The sequence below is a fragment of the Musa acuminata genome, chromosome BXJ2-1 (genome assembly GCF_036884655.1).
Source record: "Musa acuminata AAA Group cultivar baxijiao chromosome BXJ2-1, Cavendish_Baxijiao_AAA, whole genome shotgun sequence".
NCBI classification, from domain to species: domain Eukaryota; kingdom Viridiplantae; phylum Streptophyta; class Magnoliopsida; order Zingiberales; family Musaceae; genus Musa; species Musa acuminata.
Window position 1 is genome coordinate 347391 of NC_088338.1, and position 21883 is coordinate 369273.

At 35.0% G+C, this 21883-nt stretch overlaps 3 protein-coding genes and 1 non-coding gene across 5 annotated transcripts; 1 reads left to right on the top strand and 3 right to left on the bottom strand.

Annotated features, from left to right (window-relative positions):
- Positions 1–1054: 1054 nt before the first annotated feature.
- On the bottom strand, positions 1055–5065 carry LOC103972255 (large ribosomal subunit protein eL28y). The gene is made up of 4 exons (XM_009386569.3): positions 4926–5065; positions 4178–4330; positions 3913–4076; positions 1055–1361 (listed from the first exon to the last, which is right to left on the bottom strand). Exons 2-4 carry the CDS (start codon positions 4323–4325, stop codon positions 1227–1229), a joined length of 447 nt encoding a protein of 148 aa, XP_009384844.1. The 5' UTR covers positions 4326–4330; positions 4926–5065; the 3' UTR covers positions 1055–1226.
- LOC135599584 (small nucleolar RNA R24) lies at positions 2021–2112 on the bottom strand. Its single transcript, XR_010481934.1, has one exon. It is a non-coding gene; the product is annotated as a small nucleolar RNA R24 (small nucleolar RNA).
- Positions 5066–5577: 512 nt separating the features above from the next.
- LOC103972343 (cytosolic isocitrate dehydrogenase [NADP]) lies at positions 5578–11343 on the bottom strand. 2 transcript variants are annotated; one of them, XM_009386685.3, is made up of 16 exons: positions 11204–11343; positions 9351–9394; positions 9114–9223; positions 8545–8582; positions 8376–8453; positions 8245–8298; positions 8064–8165; positions 7859–7944; positions 7663–7766; positions 7470–7538; positions 7274–7389; positions 7077–7111; positions 6381–6523; positions 6046–6168; positions 5872–5960; positions 5578–5758 (listed from the first exon to the last, which is right to left on the bottom strand). In XM_009386685.3, the coding sequence occupies exons 1-15, from the start codon at positions 11250–11252 to the stop codon at positions 5879–5881; spliced, it is 1233 nt and encodes a 410-aa protein (XP_009384960.1). In that variant the 5' UTR covers positions 11253–11343; the 3' UTR covers positions 5578–5758; positions 5872–5878. The 2 variants fall into 2 exon arrangements, with proteins under 2 accessions (XP_009384960.1, XP_018684600.1); XM_018829055.2 differs by having other exon boundaries at positions 5578–5786.
- A 3189-nt stretch (positions 11344–14532) lies between these two features.
- Positions 14533–19092, top strand: LOC135598300 (large ribosomal subunit protein eL33w-like). The gene is made up of 5 exons (XM_065091863.1): positions 14533–14654; positions 14776–14811; positions 14897–15125; positions 15206–15248; positions 18884–19092. The coding sequence occupies exons 1-4, from the start codon at positions 14623–14625 to the stop codon at positions 15245–15247; spliced, it is 339 nt and encodes a 112-aa protein (XP_064947935.1). The 5' UTR covers positions 14533–14622; the 3' UTR covers position 15248; positions 18884–19092.
- Positions 19093–21883: the final 2791 nt, after the last annotated feature.

A 21883-nucleotide genomic window follows, 5' to 3' on the forward strand; every position in this document is an offset into this window, starting at 1 on the left:
CTAGAGAATCATTAAAAAACATAATCAACAAATAGCCATATTATAAGCTGGAGTACATTATAGCATCCGTATTTTTCGATTAACTTTGTCCCATTGAGCAACAGACCCTAAACTCTTTACCCGTTGCCTCCGCTCTTTCTCAACTCCGTTGCACAATGACGACTCCACAACTATGAAGCCTCCCATCACATTTGTCATTTCTACCTCATGCCTATCATTCTGAGGCTCCACTCTTCCTTATTGAGCATACTTATTTCCTCCGTCATTCTTTTACTCAGTGAGACAGTTTGCTTTCGCTCCACGGAGTAAAAGAATGATGAAGGAATCGAGCATCGACAAGATGAAGGCAGGAAACGGGGGAAGGGAAGGATATATTCAAGATTATAAAAATTAATTCACGCTTCAAATTTTAAATAGCATTAATACCCTTTAAAATTTTCATCATTAATATATATTTTAAATTAATATTACAAAATAAATGAAAATTGATAAGAGTGTTTTATAAGAGTATACACACACATACATATAGAGTTTTTCATTTACTTATAAACTTTACTAAGATATCGGAGAGAAAAATGATTAGAGCAATCAAAAGTACCCTAATTCAATTTCAATATTTCAGATCGCTAGTCCTTATAATTTTAGCAAAAATATACGTTGTTGACCACATATCTATAAGCATCTGAATTAATAATTCAATAATTTGTTTATTAATTAACAAACCATATTAATATTTACTTAATTATTAACAAGGACTCTCAGACTTTTTTTTGTAATAAAAAAAAAACATCGTATTGTTCATTTAAAGTTGAACAGAATCTAATTTCAAATGAAGCTGTGATTGACATATAATGAGCAGATTGATTGAATTCATACATTTCACCAAAAATTGAGCGTATAACATGTTTGGTATTGTCCAAGGTCTCCAGAAACACACAGACTCTTCATCATGGCTTAAGAAGCAAAAACAATTCTTTGCTCTTAAGAACAAAGATCATAATGTGCCAAGACTTACTATCCAAATATTGTTTGTATCAAGATCATGTGCCAAATATTAAAGGTCATCTCAAATAAAACTAGATTATGAAAACTCTTGCAATGAAATCAACAATAGAAAACCAGTCATCAAAATTCCGGGTGACAGCAATTCTTCCACGAAAACTTAGTGAACCAAAAACCAAATAAAGGACAACTAAATAAGACCATCCATGGACACAAGCATTGATTTAGTTTCTCACTTTAAGAGCCTGCCTGTTCCTCTTCTTTGCGCCAGACTTGGCAACCTTAAGGCTTCGATGTACCGCACTCAGCCGCGCTAGAGCTGAGTTGGTCAGATCTGGCCTGTAGTGGTTGTCAGTGACCTGCAACAGGAGATGGAACATTTCATATTACATAAGTTTGTTGGGTTGAGTAATTATATTCATTAAGATGCAAAATCAGCAGTGGGAGTATAGCAGAAGAGAGGTGGAATAGTTCATATGACATAAATACAAAACTAGTCACAGGATCTCGGAATGGTTCAAAGAAAAATAAATAAAATGCAATAAGATAACAGATTAGTATAGGGCGATAATGTTTTGATGCCACAAGACAAAAATCAAGTCATGCTTTAAACATTGATCCCCAACTCCCCAATGATTAATATTCGCCATCAGTGAAAAGTTTTGATTTAAGTTATAAACAATTGATCTATCTACAAACAGAAGAAATTAATGAAAATAAAAAAAAGTCACATAAAGGAAAATTGTTTTCTAAAGGAGAATTTAGGGGAAAAAAGGAACAGAGAGGCTTCTTATATGTTACAGATCATCATAGCAGTACTTCTGTTGTGTACAGAGTGTAGAGCACCAAAAAAGCAAAAAGAAAACAGGAAAGGAGAAGTGTAGGAAGCGTTCTGCACTCGAAATGAAATATTAGGAAAAAATTATAACTGCCGAAACAGAGGAAATTAAAGAATATTATTCGTAGCAAAACAGAGAATGACTTTTTCTAAAGGAGAATTTAGAAAAAAAAATGGAACATAGCTCAGAAGCCAAGCGTAACTAGAATATTTCATTGAACAACCAATCCCATGAGAGGCTCTTCTTACATATTACTGATCACCATTGCAGCACTTTCGTGGAGTGTAGAGTGTAGGGTGTAGAGTGCCAAAAATAAAAAATAAAACAGAAAAGGGAAAGCATAGGAAATATTCTATACTCAAAATGAGATAATAGAACGGTTGTGCATGTAGAACAAAGGAACTTACAGAATAATATAAAAAAACAAGTTACATAAAGGACAAAGAGCACCCGACGCCACAATCTACTATTGGCTTGACCTACAAACTGAAAATGTCAGATTGAATCAATCAAACGTAGAAGTGGAAGATAACTGTCCATCTAGGATCAATAACAAACCGTAATATCCCAACTATTTAGGTCAAGTATGTGCATCTATTCCATCTTGTTAAATTAAGAACACCCAAATCTCTTTGTACATTCCTACAAAAATCCTTAGTTCTCGCTCTACCTCTCCTCATCCCACTAATTCTAATCAACTAATCTCATATAATCACAACAACAACTACAGAGTCTATCTAATATATAACATATTTTTATAAATGCTTAAGATTAAAATAGTTAGAAATAAAAAAAACTCTTTTAAAAATCATCAAATATGACCAAAAGAAACTTCTTCATGAGAACAATTTAACCAATTTAGCATAGTGGCCATAAGGATTAATGCACCCTTCATTTACTAGGAAATTTAAGTTCCACAACTTACAAGAAAAATGCAGCTTCGTTTGCATTATAACAGGAACACAAAATTAAGTACTCTTCCATCCTACAAGCTAATTGACAAGCTATACCATCATCTTTAGTTATCATGCATTATATATGTGTAGAATGGGGGATAGCTTTTCTTATTTAGCTAGGACTAGGTCATCGAGCAAGTATTATGGTTTGTCTTTAATGTTATGCAGGGTTTCCAAAATTTATTGACCTTACTGTGATCTTTAGTGGTTTCATTTTGCCAATTTACTTCATATCTTCCTTTTTCTCTTTCTAATTTTCCTGATTTTCCATCATTTCTTTTTAAATTATTTTCAGAAAGGACCTGATTTCATCAATCTAATATATCTAATTTATGGGTCTTGATATGACTAGTATAACTCAGAATATTCAATATATGAAAACATAGGAATACAAACAAAATTTGAAATGGATAAGAAAAGCAATCATATGTCACCACAAACAAGCCCCAAATAATATGAATAGCCATATAAGGTGACTTAAAGTAACCAAAAACATGGTCAATATGCACAGATCATGCAGTAAAAAGAAACTCAATTAGTATCATTCATGTATTGATACACTAAACTGAATGGCCTATATGGCAGTCCAAGGTTCAAAGAGAGCATGATTGCTCAATCTTCACAGTCTATGATCAGTAGATTGGGAACAGATGAATAAAATACAAATAAACATTTAGCTGAGGAATTTGGATATAAAGTTGAGCTAAAAAAAAGAACCATCATCTAGTTACCGAGTAGTAAAGACAGAAGAGACAGGCATTAAACAACTGTAAGAATACAACAGAAACATGGTAGGTCTTCAGGAAATAGAACTACAATTTAAAACTAGACATTTGCATTAATTTGATCTAAATTGTCCTACCTCAGTAAGCTTATTAGACATGCTTAGTCCTATAGAACTATCAATACATATTTAAGTCAGAAACCAAAATATGCATGTATCATAAAGTACAATTTACACTACCAGCTACAATTGAAATTTGTCAATATAAGTCACTGTCTTATTGGTAAGACAGACAAAGGAATACCATACTAAGAACCGGCAGACAGGATGTGCCATAATACTAGCAATCTAATAACACATTCAGATCTTAAGAAACAGAGGGAGCTGATACCTGGTTCATAACAACTTTTGCCAACTTACAGAACTCCTTCTTCATGACTGATCTGTGATATAAGCTACCAGGCTTGTTCTGCTTCTTTGTCTTAGTTGTCGCAATTGCTACAGACAGGTCCTTCCCTCCAGCCTGAATGGTCACTGTCTTCTTGTTTGCCAACCCTGTGATTTTTCATTAGGCATATGAACACATCAAAATGTAAATGCAGCTCAGATACTTAAAAAGAATGGAACAAAAATAAAACCAAGGACTAATTTCCCACCGGAGTGCTTGTAGGAATTGACATTATAGAGATTGTTTGGCTCCTTGCTAAATTGCACCATGGCAGTATCGTTACCGAATTGCTTCACAAGGAACGCATTGTTCTTCTTCACAATCTCCCAAATGAGTGGGCCAGGGACGGTGGCCATCAGAGCTGCAAGGCATAAAAAGTCAAAAAAATTAAAGGAAATAAAAGGAACTATGACATCAACAATCGAAACTAAGAGGCCAATCCACTCAAGTAGAACAAAGCCTTTAATCAAACAAACAATGATGTCAGAAACCAATAACAATTAGATAGAAGTTCTTAAGAAAGAAAGAAATAACATCACAGACCAGCAAATCACATATACTAAGAAAGCATAGTTTATCTCATGCCATTGTCAACGGATAAAGTGCGGGGAAAACGACTAAAGATGTTAACTTGTACCATCAACCGATCAAAAGGAAACGAATACCAAAACGTAGATAACAAATGAAGATCAGAGATCCTAATATATACCTAAAAATCACCTAAAAGGATCACCAGATACACCAAATAAATGAAGATATAAAGAGAATCTTTCAGTGGAAATGACCAAAATGATAGAAACAATCGCTCGAGAACAAATGCAAGTTCAAACCGCTAAAAAATACACACAAAAATAGCCAAGTAAAGAGAGTTTCAGATGCGAGCATTAGAACAGCGGTTACAGGGGCAAAAGAAGATCGAGGGTTCGAATCGGAATCGGAATCAGAATCGTACGAACCAGACTGGATTTGGTGGCGGCGAAAGGAGTTCCGCTCGGTCGTTGCTATTCGCCTCGATCGCCGCCCTTGTTCGTAAACCCTAGTAGAACGTTTTCTGGCGGTCAGCCGCGATCACCAAGCGGAATGACATAAATGGCCCGTAACGGTAGTACATGGGGTAGGTCACAGATAGGTAACAGAAGGCTAAAATAGTAACTATGCGTAAAAAAATGTCTGGGTGCATGGACCAGTCCGCTTCCGTAGACTCCTCTCCCTTCTCTGGTGGGCCTCACTCCGATCTTATTTGAGATCGGAGACAGCATCAAGGTGGATCCTTCACAGGAGCGTAAGCATTAGAATGGTGATTGATGACTTCTCAGCCCTTGACTTTGTTAATGACAGCCCATTGTTAGCCACCTTGAACCGCCGCAGAACAAAGCTCAACTCTTCACAAGCAAGGTATTTGCAAGCAAGTCTCAGCTGCGCTACTAGACCGCAGGATGAGTTCCATCTCTCAACTCTCTACTCTTCGCGCAACGGAGTTTGGTCCTGCAGAAGCTAAACGCGAAAGAGCAACGCGGCGACGTTTCACGAGGCAACGCGTTCGGCCACCTGGAGGTTACGATACGATATAATACGCTCAGTTACAACCGCCAAACAACGATGACACCCTAAATTAATCACCGAATTCAAATCATAAAACCATCCCCAAATGTATCGAGTTATTAATTAACACTCGTTCCATGTGACCACTGCAAAATGCTACGAAGAGAAAAAAAATAAAGCTTCTCCTTTATTTCGGAAACACTAGAATCCCAATATCCTGCCTTCTCCGAGTCCAAGCTACAGCAACCTACAATCGGAACCAAAGCACAAAGAAACTGACATCAGCAGTGGCATATTACCAGACGATGACATAATGGGAACTGAAAAACTCTATTAAGATCCTCAAAGGAGCCTGCTTACTGGTAGTTTAGGCAGACAGCCTGGCTCTCAACTCAGATGCCACAGCGTCAATGAACTCTTCAGTGTTCAGATACTGAGCTCGGGTAACACTGCAAATGTTTTGAAGTCATTAACGAGGGTTCTTCTTGAGTTTACAAGGTGGAATTGAAAGGCACCGAGAGGGTCTGACAATACCTGGATCCATGGATGAGAAGGGCCAGATCTTTGGTCATTTTGCCAGATTCCACAGTTCCAACGCAAGCCTCTTCCAATTTCTGGGTGAAATCAACCAACCTAGTGTTGTCATCAAGCTTTCCCCTATCAAATCACCAAGGGTATTCAAGGCTTCAGCATGAACGTTTAAGATACCAACTAAAAGAGCTTCGTTCTCAGTAATCCATTTCAGTATGCAGAATACATTTATAAGCATGAGAAGTCATAATCATGCTTTAGAAATACAGAAGTTTTATGTCAAAGCTGAAATTTCCAACCATAGATGCCAATTGGAAAGATGGCAGGAAGTCCCATACCTGTGAGCAAGCCCTCTGGACCAGGCAAAAATAGAGGCTATACTGTTTGTACTAGTTTCACCACCCTTTTGGTGAACACGATAATGACGGGTTACCGTTCCATGTGCAGCTTCTGCTTCAATGGTTTTCCCATCAGGGCACACCTAAAACACATGCCATTTTTTCACAAGCAAGTTAGCATCACTATATGGAATTAACAGAATAGGAAATAAAATAGTACTTGCAACACTATTCTTTTACTGGTACACTGCAAAAGCACATTCTAATATAGCATTTGTTCGAGGAAATGTGCAACACTTTGTAGTAGCTGATCAAGATAGTTTATGATGAACCATGGCCTTTCTCTTAACAAAACAAGCTATCAATAACAAAAGAAACAAGTCGCTGTATGACAAAAATGGCTGGTGATTTCTTGTCCTCTCAACATTATGGCATACAACCATAGACATAAAAGAATAAACATGTTCCACCAGATAAGTAGACTATTCCAATTACCAAAATATTCTTAAGGTGAATTCTCGATAACTATTGACTCAACCATTCATAAGGGGGCTCAATCTCCAGTTCACAAGTTAAAACAATGGGGTTTTACTAGATGGAACTATGATATTCATAAGTTATGTTAATCTGAGATGAAAGATATAAATGAATTCATTTTCCAATCTGAAGTACACTATTTTGTACAACTATACATACCAGCACTGATGTCATCAAACCAAGGGATCCAAAACCTGCAGAATACATAAAAGTTTGTTTAATGGGAGAAGTTTGCCCTAACTTAGCATTCTGCAAGCATCAGCAACAACTGGACAAAAAAGCTTAAACTACTTCCCTTATAAAGGGACTGAGAAAAAGTTCCATTACAAATAAAATTAGTAAAACAGAGTTTACACCTTGAGCTAAGAAGTCACTCTGCACATCTCCATCATAGTTTTTGCAAGCCCATACATAACCACCTTCACTCTTTAGTGCATATGCAACCATATCGTCAATGAGACGATGTTCATACCTGTCAAATGAAAACGCCATGAGATACACACAAAAGTTCAGAATAGGCAAACAATACTAAGTAGTTAAAAAAAAGCTAACCAGATTCCTGCAGCCTCAAACTTGGATTTCCATTCAGCTTCATAAACCTCTTGGAAAATATCCTTGAACCTGTGGGATGAGTGATATGCAAGAAGTTTTTGACAAGTTGGTAAATACTCTGAACACATCGGGGTACTGTTACATTCAATTATATTGCTAAAATGACGTGAAGCATGTAACATATTATTTATACCTTCCGTCATATTTCTTCAAAATGGTATTCTTGGTGCTCAGATAAAGGGGCCATTTTTTTTGGTAAGCAGTAGCCATAGAAGCATCCGCAAAGGGACGAATTGACTGTACACAATCACAAAATAAAAAAGGCATAACTATCACATGTACAAGTGAGAATACTCCATGGATGAAAGAATTGAGTGGAAGTTCTAAACCTCATCGGTGTTGTACATTGATAAGGCAACTCCGCCTGCACCAGTGAAGTTGAACACCTCTAGTGCAACCTCCTCATCTTTTCCTTCTGAAAGTGATAAATAAGTAAGAAATCTTAGTAAACAATTGATAAATGAGGACTGAAGTACGTGGATTCGTGGAAGAAAGTTGTATATTTGACCATGCATGAAGTACCATCTCTCTTACCAAACACTAATTTGAGCTTTCCAGGCCCTTTGATAACTGTATCAGTTGCACGGTACTGATCACCAAAAGCGTGCCTTCCAATGCATATTGGTTTTGTCCATCCTGAGAAAGTAACTTATCAGACTGGCAGGAAAATTATGTTACTAGCACAAATCTAAAATATGTTGATATTTTTATGTACCTGGAACAAGCCTTGGGACGTTTTTACAAATAATTGGCTCCCTAAATACTGTGCCTGCAAAGACAAAAGCATAATCTCATCGGTAATCATCAAGGCTTTGATAAATGACTCTGACGGACATGTGAGCTAACCATTCACGATATTCCTGATTGTTCCATTAGGACTCTTCCACATGGATTTCAAGTTGAATTCCTTAACCCGAGCTTCATCTGCCATCATTCACATATATTAACATATGAACACGATATGTAAATTTATTGTTCAATAGTTTGATGTGTAGGATTCCTAGTGCATCTTTACCTGGAGTGATTGTTGCACATTTGATTGCCACATTATATCTGCAAACATAAAACAAATCAGAAGAGTATTGATTATTGAAGACATCAATCAGCAATCAAGAAACCACCCAATATCTACAGGCCAAGCATACACCCAACTGAACTTTAGAAATAAAAAGGTGTGGTTTTAGTTTGCTTCAATCATTTATTCCTCAAATATCAGATCAGCTTTCAACTTAATAATTATAAAATGGAACAGTTTGTTAAATTTGAGTTGACTGAAAGAAGTCACTGATAGAGGCACATTGAATACAGTTTCTTTATGCTTTTGGGTGGGATAATTCAGCTACCCAAAAATCTGAAAATTGATGAATCAAAGTTGATCCAAGGTAAACACAGCCCTGACAGATGCATATACATTAAATGAGAGTTCAGCCTCTGATGTCAGCGGAATAATAAGGGTTCAAGCTTCGTAGAAAAGCCAAAGTACAAATATATCAAATTCACATCATTTTTCAGTCATTTATGTACAGACATCAGTAGAAAATCATTAGAAGTATAACAGGATATAATAGAGAAGGGGATGCCTACTTAAGGGTAGCTTCTGCACTTTCTATTGTGACTTTATCATCTGTAGCATCACGATTAGGTAGGCCCAAGTCAAAGTATTTGATATCCAGGTCCACAAATGGAAAAATGAGCTGCATTATTGATCAAATCATTAGTACTGCATAAAATCATCTCAAGAACTCTTTAATGGTGCAACTTAAAAGGATATCGATAGAGAAAAGATACAGCAAGCAAAATAGGCAAGAAAACAATCAGCACCTTTTCTTTAATTGATTTCCAAAAGACTCGAGTCATCTCATCCCCTGACAGAAAGGAATGGAACATATAGACAAATAAGTGATCTAGAGTTATATAAAAATATCTCAATCAACTGCAGTGTTGCCATCTTAGACAGGCATAAGATCCTTGTGACAGAGTTGCCAAAGGATAGTCTAAGAATATTGAGTACTAATCTATTTGGAAAAGACTGCTTTTATTGCATAATGGATGTTCATTCATAGCATCTGGGAGTGAGATACAAGCATGCATATAAAAAAAAAATCTAAAATCAACTACATTGATGCTATCTTATGGGGTACAATATCCATGTGACAAAAAGTTGCCAAATGATATAGTCTAAAAAGATTGCAAATAAATTAATTAACAATATCTAATATAAGACTGCTACCCTATGGCATAATTAACATTCATGGAAGAACATATAATTAAAATGATAAACCAGCCAGAGATGCCAAAGAGACATAATTTTGTTGTGATAAAAGTACAAGCAGATTTTACAGTATAAACCATAAAATGGTGTGGGTCTGTACTTCAGCACATTTATTCATAGTTAAGCACATCTGTCGCTAACAGCTAAGCTCATGGTCCAAGTTTCATATACCAGCCTTTCCTTGATGAACAAAAGCTAGGAAGATTTAAGCAACAAAACTGTGGTTGACTTGTAATTGCTTGTTCCAGGTGAGAGAAATACTCTCTTCTTCCTATTTTAATTTGATTTGACTCCAATAGGGGATCATTATCCATACTAAGTTACATCATCTATAGAAGTCACACCAACACTGTTGAACTTTATCTAAAGAAGCAGACATTTCCAAGCAAAACCCTTGCTTTTACAATTGATCTCCTATCTGTTACCGTCATGGTACCGGAAGCATTGAATTCCAATGGTTCCTGGGAATTACATTTCACAGAAAATGATATGGTCCAGAAAGGATTCCATGAATTTTCAACCAATGCAGCACCCATCTTTCACCATCTTTGAAACTATTGCTCTAGATGGTTTGTACTTGATTTTATCAATTTGTAATGCTTTTTTATTGAATTTGTTCCATTACAATAAAATGTGTAAAAAGACACTCTCGAACGGACTCTAACCTGAGACCTATTAACTGCCGAACACTGCGCTAACAACCATAACGTCTCAACATAGACTGTCCATCGGAAGGGCACACTTCTTCACTTTATTTAGTCGGGCATTACCTTTTTATCTCCCTTCTGTTTCTTGGATGATCCAATTTACTGGATGGTTCTAGTAAAACTTTATCACTAGATTTGTTGTCCTTATCATGAATTCCCAAGCAAATGATGAACAATTGAAAACGGTGCTGTAAAATAGTACGAGCATCATCACAACAGTTCAAAAGCCACTAATCAATACACAAGTGCTAATCGCTTTTCCTTGACGCAAAGCAAGACGACAACAAACTCTGAGTCTCGAAAAAGACGAATTCCAGACTTTTAGTTAAGGCTAATCCAGGAGCAACATCGAATCACCAAAAATCTCACGGATCTTGAGAGGCAACAGACACCCCAAGTGAACAACTGAACGATCTACAAGATCAAACGTTCAAGTGGGATCGATCATCGCATGATGCGCAAGCGAATCCACGACTACTAGGGAAAAAATCGCGGTAGGTGAGAACAACCATCGCGATCGCGCCACGAAGTCGCGGATCGAGGCACGACGATGGAAACAACTCTACAGAGAAGCATCGATAAGTCCGGAATGGGCCGGATCTAGGGATGCGGAAACCAACAAACATGGGAGAAGGAAGTCGATCGAGGGAGGTGGAATGGATCAGATACGAGGAGGAACAAAAGGAGGGCCTCACCGTCCATCTCGACGACGGGGTTCGCGACCTTGATCTTCTCGAACGCCATTTCGTGGATGGGCAGGCGACGTTCGACCAATAAGATAAGCGACTAGAGGAGGCTGTGAAGAGGATCACACAGGAGAAGGAAGAAGACCGGGGAAGGTGCCCTTATAAAGACGAAGAAACAGAAGGGAATCGCTTATCATACCCATTCGACGCCTACCCACTTTGGGCCCACAGAATAACCCAACAACTACCCAGTTGCAAGGAAGGAAGCGGATCGGGTGAAGTTAGAGTGGGAACGAAGAGTAGATTAAGTAAGCGCAAGAAGCGTAGTAGTTTTCGCCAATCTTTTCGAATAGGACAATACTGTGATTTTGTTGAATTCTGATGGTCCAATTGGAAATTAGACACGCATCAAGCTGATCATGGTCCGAGTCGTCAATCCCAAAGCATATCAAACGGTTGAGATTTAGTATAACAAGCTTGGGAGTGTATATAAATGGATTTATGATTCGAATAATTAAGTCACTGAGATATAATTAGAAATCATGCATGCAAGGAAGCCATAATTTAGTATGGTGTAAAGAAACAATGACGTTAAATCAAATGATGTTTATTCAAACTCAAATTTTGAATAAATAAAATAGACTAAAATTAATTATTTGAGGTTTCTGATTATCCAATCAAATTTTCCTCTTTTGTGTAAGAGGAGACATTAAGACATTAATATATTCGATCATTATTAATAATATTGATTTTTCTTTATATTTATTTATTTATTTATTTATTTATCCAAGCAAGATTTTTCTCACTGCCAACTGCGACAGAGACCTTCACCGATTGCAAGAACAGCTTCCTCACCTAACGCTGCCAACTCCATGACCACCACCAGCGGCTGCCGCAGAAGACAAATGCGAAGGTGTGTATTTTAGTAAGATCACATGATCCTTCGTTGACCGCCACCCATCTTGACTTGATTGCCCGCAGATCACCGCCGTCACCACCGCCGGTTCAATGCAGCATTTGGCTCCCTACTTCTACTCCTTCGAGTCGCAATCACCAATGAAATGCGAGGAAGTGAGTAAAGCAAACTTTCCTCGGAGACGTTTCCCACTAACACATCCTTTTTGGATAGGTTTCGCGGATCACATCATCGATGGCGTAACCCAATAAAATGCTTGAGTTTGGATATGCAACTGTCTCTCTCAATCGTTTTAGAAGCCAAATAAACAGTCACCACAAAAAGAAAAAAATATATAAATATTTTTATATATAACCTCTGGAAATATGAAAGGACGATTTAAAAAAAGCTTTTTTATTTTTATTTTTCTGAAGAAGCAATTTTCATATTTTTAATTTGATGCCCCATTAAATCTCTTATCTATAATTTTTATTTAATTCTCCATTTATTGGTGTGGGCGATTTATTGCAATATTTTTGAATAGTTTTGTACTATTTTTATCACCTCAACAAAATAAAACATTACAAGTGTGTTTCCAAATATTATAATAGTAATGTTTTATCCTTATTTGGATCTTTTTAATCATAATCTTAGTTTAATATATCAATATATATATATGTTATATATATATGTATATATATATATATGTGTATAAATATACATGTATACAAATATATATATATACATACATATAATATGTATAAATACATATATGTATACATATATATGTATACATACATATATGTATACATATATATGTATACATACATATATATATGTATACATGTATATATATATATATATGTGTATACATATATATATACATATATATATATATATATATATATAAGGTTAAAGGGAATCAAATAAAAAAATTAAAAAAATCTCTAAAAAAATAAAAGGTTTTTTTAAATAATGTAATATGAAAAGGAGATTAGTATTTGTAATTAGAGCTTATTATTTAAAGCCCCTTTATACTATTCATAATCTCTTAAAAAATAATAAAAATAATATTTTTTTTATTCACAACCCCTTTAATTCTATTTTTATCATTTTATTTTTTTTCTTTCCCCTCAATCTTTTCTGTGCACCCTTCACCTGTGGACAATTTACAAATACTTAAAATGCAATTCTTTTGAGTTAATATAATTTTAATAGAAGATAATATCTCTTGGGCTACTATGGAATATACATAACTCTAAAAATGTTAAATCATCACAACAAATATTAAAAACTATTTCTCACCTTCTTTTTTTTCTTTAAGATATTTGGTTCATCTCATTTTATCATTTTTTTATTATTTTATGTCGTTTCCAACTATTAATATATGGATAAGAAGAAGAAGAAAAAAAAAGGGTTTGCAGTTGAGAAGTGAAAACAATTTATTAAAATTAAATTATGAATCCAGGACATATATGTTTGTTCACAAATGGATATTCAAAGTTATTGACATGAGATTGTAAATAACAAAAAGGGTTGTAAATTTCAATCTATTATACACTCTTTATTAATTACAAACCCTTTTTCATTTTTTTTATTCTTTTTTATAAATATACATAAATATATTATTTATTTTCCTCCTCATCCTCCTTTTCTTCCTCTACTTTACTCCTTTTTTTTTTTTCTTCACCTTCTATTTTTCTTTCTCTTTGGATGATAATATTAAAGGGACAATAAACAAACCGAAAGACATCAAATGATATTATAGTGTAAATCGAGGGACGATAATCAATGATATGGAGCACATGGGAGCGTGATGGTACGGTATGTGAGCAAAAAAAAAAAGAAGGTATAAAATCAAAATTAGTAGGGCTGTAAGTAATAAAATATTATTTTATTATTTTTTAAATCATAAATAATAAGAAGATTGTTAATAACAAAAAGCGACTCTAAATAATAAACTCTATGAAAACAATAATTGCCTCTCCAAATTTTTATATAATAGATACATATATTAGAATTAAATATTTAATTTTTTTAATGTATCAGTCCCATTATAATCCATGTAATAAATGTTATATATTTCATTTTTAATTACTCCCACCGACAAGTTTAAACATTTATCAATTATTTGATTTTTATTTTTAAATTTAGGTTTAAAATTAATAAAAACAAATATAAAAATTAACAATATAAGAGAGATAGTTATAAAAACTACAATGACATATATATATATATATATATATATATATATATATATATATATATACACACACACAAAAAATGGGAAATGTACTGCTTACCGAAATGGGCCATAAGGAGGCCGTCAAAGAGGGAGAAGCGCAGGTCCATCAGGGAATCCCGCATCGCTCAGAGATGCGATCGTGACCGTCCCATTAACTGATCCTACTTCCGTAGCTCGTCTATTTAAATCACTCCCCTCCCCGTGGAACGACTAGGGTTTCTCGCTGTTTCGTTGGGCCGCTGTCTCTCTCTCGCACCGTCTCTTGTCGAACCACTCTCGTCGGCGGAAATGGTGAAGGGGCGACAGGGCGAGCGCGTCAGGTCCTATTTGAACCCCTATCCCATACCCTTGCCCTCAATTCATGACCATCCTGTTCTCTCTATCTTTCCTCAACTTCTTATCATCATTACAATGTATTTGTTCGTTTGATTTCTATTTTAGGTTGTACGTTCGTGGGACAATCCTCGGATACAAGAGGTAGGTTAAGAGCGTCTTAGGATTTTGTTTAATTTTTCGATTTCTGTAGGCTCTTGTATTTTTTGACGAGGGGTGGATGCATCAGGTCGAAGTCGAACCAGTACGAGAACACCTCGTTGGTTCAGATCGAGGGTGTGAACACGAAGGAAGAGGTCGCCTGGTACTGCGGCAAGAGGATGGCGTACATATACAAGGCGAAGACGAAGACCAAGGGGACGCGGTACCGGTGCATATGGGGCAAGGTCTGCCGCCCCCACGGGAACAGTGGAGTGATTCGCGCCAAGTTCAAGTCCAACCTCCCGCCTAAATCCATGGTCAGGCTGACTTCTCGTATCGATTGTAGCTTTAATGGTCCGAATTTTGCTTACCGTTTGCATTGCTTTTATATTTGTAGGGTGGAAAGGTCAGGGTTTTCATGTACCCCAGCAACATATGAGGTGAGCTTCTATTGGCATTTGTATTCAAAAATGTAAATTGTAGAATTGTACTTGTTTTTGTTGAGCATCTTTTCGTCTGCAACTATCTCTGGAAGTCATCTTTTTTACTTATGAGCACAAAACATTAGAAACAGCTTAGTGTTTTAAACAAGTCCTCATGTTATACTGCAGCAACTCCCGTAGTGGTTTAGAGATATTTGTTTGTTGACGTAGTATCTTTTACTGTTGGTTTCTTCATGCTTAGAATGAGTTATACATTCTTAAAAATGTTTATACTACAATAATAATAAAGCTGTAAGTCCCAATTATTTGGAGTCGGCTATATGAATTTTTTGTCGTCATTGAGATCTATATAAAGTTATATGTTCAGTTAAAGTTCATAGTACTTAAATATTTATTTATAATTTTTTAAAAAATATTTTTATTTTTTTTATATCTTCTCGTACCGCTAATAATTAATTGTTTCATCTCTTTCGGCTATCGCATTCGGAGATCTCAGCACATATCCATACCATCTTAAATAATTTTTTAAATTTTATCTTTTATCGAAGTGATATTTAGTTATTTATGAATAAAAGTATTTCTTTTCATATCTTTCCTAGTAACTCTACATATTCATCTTAACATTCTCATCTCGACAATACAAATTTTTTATGTATATTATTTCTTAACTAGTTCAATACTCAGATCTATGAAGCATTGTTGGTCTTACAACTGTAATATAAAATTTTTCTTTTAATTTCAAAGTTATTCGATGATCACACAAGGTTCTTGGCGCTCTTCGTTATTTTAGCCATCCTAGTTTTACTTTATGAATAATGTCTTCATCGATCTTTCCATTTTGTTAAATAATTGATCCAAGATACCTAAAACTTTTATTCAAAGGGACTTCTTGTTCATCCAATTTAATTATATTCTTTTGTTTATTTTTTATATACACTAAAATTATATTTTACAAATTCAATTTTAGGCCTACTTAGTATCTCATCAACTAAGACAAAATCATCAACAAATTACATATATCAAGGAGGTCTGTCATGTAAGTGGCTAGTAAGTTCATCCATTATCAATGTGAAAAGGTAAGGACTTAATGTGGATCCTTGTCCTAATCTTATGCTAATAGGAAACTCATTAGACACACACCTTATGGTTCTAACACTAGTAGCTACATTATTATATATATATTTAATAATATCAATATAATTAGTCGATATATATTTTTTAAAACCATCATAATAAATTTCTAAGAATTCTATCATAGGCTTTCTCTAAGTCAATAGAAACTATATGGAAATATTTTTTTCTCCCTATACTTTTTCATTAATTATCTTAATAAATTAAATTGACACTAAAAAGCTTTCTCTATTCATCAAACATTCTTATGAATCTCATGATTTTATTAAATAAGCTAGTTAACTAAGCTACACCCTTGGCCTATAAACTTTTTGTAGGCCTTAGTTGGGATACCATCATACCCTCCACTCTTAGCTATTTTCATCTTCTTTAATACATCGTTTACTTCATTGGTTCTAATTTTATGAGTAAATTTATGATTATTAAATCTATCACTATTATTTATCATTAAATCTAAGTTTTGTGTGGAATATTCATTAAATAATTTATAAAAATAATTTTTTATCTTTACTTAATCTCGTTATCATTAACAAGTATTTGTTGATCTTTGTTTTTAATGCATCTAATATTATATAAATCATTACTCTTTATTTTTCTAGTTTTAACAATTTGATATATATTTTTTCATAATCTTTAATTTCTAATTTATTATAAAAAGTATCATAAGCATTATATCTTGCCATACTAATAGAATTTTTAGCCACTTTATATCTAAGTTTTCTAGTATACTAAGTTTTAAATCCAGTCTATCATTCTCTTTATATTTTTTCCTTATCCATTTAGTCTCTTGTAAGCAAATAATATTTATTTTTCTTCTGATCATAGTATCTACTAATTTTAGTACTTTCTTTGAAAGTGTTTCTATATTCCAAGTTGTTGACCTAACCCTTTGTTCTTGGACTAACATCCTTACCCCCATTTGTCCAAATTAATGAGAGAACCCTTGCCTATTTGGTACCACATCCGGGCGTTGATGTGATGGGCTGCATATGGACGACCTCCTAGCCCATTGTTTGCAATTTGGGACACCTAGGTGATGAATGTGTTTTGCGTCACTTTTGGGTGATGACTTAGATTTATACTGAAATAATTTGCCATCCATATTCATGAGATCTGACATGAAAATTATTGGCAATGTTTAAAATAATAAACTGATTAGTGGATTTTCTGTCACTAGCATGTTTGCCACAATCTTTTATATGTGATCGAATGCTTTATCTGAAATCAAAAATCAAAATTTGTTTTATAATTGGAGGTTAACCAAAGAACATGTTTGCTTTCCTTATGTGACATGTATTATTTAAGTGGAAAGATGATAAGTTGGCCAGACTGGTGATTGATTGAAATTTGGACAAACTGCCGGTGTTGGTACCTAAATGTTGTTGACACATACCTTCAGCTGGTTTTTTTTGGTTCAAGTTGGAAAATGACAATGATTTCTTCTTCATTCCGCTTCTTACATCATATACTGCTCGCATGAGGAGGATACATGGGCTATGAACATAGTTACCACATCACTCCCCTCTTGGAACGTTCCAAGTATAATTTATGATTAAAAAATGTTCCTCAGTTACCTAGAGTTATATGAATTAACTGAAATCGATACTTTGAATGTCCATTCAAGAATCCATCCAAAAAGCTCAAAGTACTAGGAGCATTAAGCAAATTGATGATGTCTCGTGTCATGATTTCACTTCCATGTCTTCTTCTACTATTGAATTTGGTCTAGTGAAATACATATCTATTTGACATATTAGGACCAGCTTGTATGATTTAATGTATGTCATGGCATGACTTAAAAATGGACCAACTAACCTAGCTGTGAGTAATTTGATGCAAGCCATGACCTTTTTTTCCCTGAGATGCAAGCCATGACTTACAAAGTAATACTACTCTTATGAGCCAGTAACCAGGCTATATGGCATACCTCATGTTCAAACTTATGATGACCAGGAATATTCCATGTTTCAAACTTAGAATGTTCCATGTTTCAGTATTATGGTTGTTAATATTGGTGCTGATCAGGAATATATTTCTTCAAATTTGTCAGAAAATCATTAAAATTAAGTGCTCAACGATATTGCTCTGTAAATATCGAATATTAATCTTGAACCGTAGGTAGATAGTTACCACAAAATAAAATTATTACAGTGGATTTTCTTGTGAAGTTCTGAAGTTTTCACCAAAAGCTAGCATATATTATTCCTTGATGAACTATCATATATATTTTTTCAATGGAACTTTCTTTTGCATGTCATGCATGTGTGCTCCTAATCATGCATAAAACAAAATTATCAAAATAAAAGATACCTGTGAAAAACCTAAGTTCAGGATACAAGATTTGCTGAAAGTTATTATTCATGCACAAGGTAACATGGGTGCAGGAATGTACAGATGTGTCTGTTATGGAAATGTTGAAAGTATCATTGTAGAGTTTTATCATTTATGCTCATTTTGAAACTTGAGTTAAAAATGATGACACCTGCTTTTGTCTTGATTAGGTGAATTGGTGCAATAGAGCAGATGTTTTCTGGCAGCTGTAGCTCGGATTTTTTAGTGGGACCGGAGGAAAAAGCGAATTCCAAGTTGGTGTTGCAGTTATTTAAGTTTTGATTATTTTCTATTTATGTGTTCTTTCTTGTCGGGGAACTTGAACATTATTTACTATTTGAAAATTCTATTTTCCAAATATGGATGATGACTTTATAAATCTCTTGAATGACGTTGTCAAGAATAGCTAGCATTAGCTAATTGCAAAAGAAGTTATTTATTCCTTTTTCTCATTGTTTACATAAACTAAAGTCATCAGCCCGATTTAGAAAACTTTAATGATTTTAAAAAGTTTGATTCGATGAAACCGTATCGGAATTGATATCGAAAGTTTGTTTTACCTGAAGTAAATTGAATAAGTAATTAAAAATAGAGAATTATAATAATGTGGTTTGGTCGTCGTTACTTATATTCATTTTCGATTCCTTCTCTGTTGAGGTCATTAATGTCCTCTTACAATGCTTTCTTCTTTTTTGGGGTTTGAGATAATCTTTATAAGCCTCATATCTCTTTTTGAATGATTACAAAACTAGAAAGGGAGAATGAGGATATTTAGCAATTTTACAATTTAAATTTTTAAGATTTTTGTTTACATTTTTGTGTATTTTCATGCCGGAAAGAGCGAGGTATTTATAAGCTCCAATGGTTTAAAAAATAGAGTGAAAAATGTCTTATCCCGGGTTTTTGGGTATTGGCGGTACCATTGTCATTATTAGGTGGTACCATCACTTGTAGATTGATACTAGATGGTACTATCGCTCAATCTGGGGGATACTATCGTCTGACATAACTTTGGAGATCGGACTCTAGCGGTACCACTGCTTGATAGGGTGGTACCATCTCTTGACAACAATAACTATCGACGGTACTATCGCCCATACCACCTGGGAGGTCGAGCCTCAAGCGGTGCCATCGCCAGCCTTAACAGTGCCATTGTCTAACATGGCTCCACATGGCTGAATGGGCCATCCAATCGGTCCAATTCAACCTTGTTAAAGGCTCAATTGGTCCCTTTGAGTTAGTTGGATTTCTCCCAAAACTAACTCAAATTAAAGTCCTAACTACGATAGTTAAGGCTAAAACAATTACTCTACTTGTAATCTAAGTTGTCTTATACGTCAATGGTTTAACCAAACTCTCGGTGAACTTTCGGCGATCTCTCGACGATTTTCCGACGAGCATTCGGCGAACTCTCGGTGAACCTCCAGTGAGCTTTCGGCGAACTCATAGCGAACCTCCGACGAGCTTTCGGTGAACTTCCGACGAGCTTTCAACGAACTCCTGACGAACCTCCGACGAGCTTTTTCTGCATCGATTGATCTTTTGGTGTATCCCCCGATTCATTCAACCCGATGCCTGATCATTGAACTCCGGCCCAACTTCGATTCTTCTTTAATCGTTTTATCTTTCTCATATCATAGTTAGTCATGTATTATTTATCTCAACATATAGATTAGACTATTAATTTATCGATAGATGTTATCATAGATTCAAAAATTATATATAGAAGGCAGGTGAGTGCTAATCAAACACCAGAACCAATGGGTGGCTCGAGTTACACACGTCAGAACAGGAGTGGGCAAGCCTGACGTCGCACTGTTTCTGGTGCGTCCAAAGTCATCCTTTTTCTGTGGTGCTCTCTCTCTCTCTCTCTCTCTCTCTCTCTGTGATGAATGAAAGGAGGAGAAGAAGGGATGGCAGCAAGATCGGGTCGGTGTGGATGATACGCTCGATTCGACTCCGTTTTGGGCATTTGGTTTCGAGGGCAACTCCCTCTGTGACAGGAAGCGAAAGGACGGGCGCTGTACTTTTCTAGTCGCCGGGGAGATCGCATCATGTTGAATGCGAGAGAGCAACGTCACATGGTGCTGACACGACAATGACACGGTGCCAACTAATTTTTTGGTGATCCTCGTCGACCGACCTGAGGAAGCCATCGGCGATAGTTTCTTGTTATATCGATAGACACAAAGCGTATCGTCAAATTTGACATGGACAGGAAGAAAAATATGAGCCGATGCATGATAACTATTTATTGGCATTACAAAATCGAGTGAATCGATTCTGGGTTTGACAATTAAGTACTTGACTTAACAATTAAGTATTTTACGACTCATTTTTTATTGGAAAGTCACGACTACATGTAGAACTCTTGTTCTCTAGGACAACTTCACTTTGGATCTTACTAAATTATATATCGAAAGGACTGAATCGGAATATGATCTTCTATTGCCATCTCAGTAATTACCAAAATTTATATTTTCTTTTTTACTCTTTGATTTCTCCTTCATTAAAACTTGGTATGGTATGACTTTTCAGTAGCCCTTTATGATTTTGCATGCAATAGAGTATGTCAATTATTGCTTTGACATTATTACACACTGCATTTGTTTCGATGAAACCTTCCTTTCCATCTCATTAAATTCCTTGGATGTGATTTCAACAGCACACGACTTTGCCATAGAACATAATTCAACGAAGTAAAATACACAAACAAAAAACTAATTCGCATGCCTAACAAAATTAGTTTGCTCCTTCATAGGGAAATGTTCCCTACCCCAATTTCATGCTATGTCTCTATTAATGTTATTGTATTCAAATTACTATTATTCTCTATCCTTTTTTACTTTCTTTTTGTCTATTCATCCCGTTTTATATCCTTATTTCAAAGGAATAAAACAATCGATTACAACTTATGTGCTAATAATCGATTACCCATCGCATCCACCATATATCAACTGAATACTACAAATTTCCGGTCCTCTTTATTTTCCTTTTATATTTTTATAAATTATATGTGCTAACACATGGATTAACTTGCAAATAAATATTTTTATCTATTGTTTATTGTTATTGTCGTTCGTTTTATGATCTTCTTCGCGTTATATATATTTTTATTTTTATAAATTACATATGCAAATCTTATTATTATTAAGACCAAGTTTGATGAT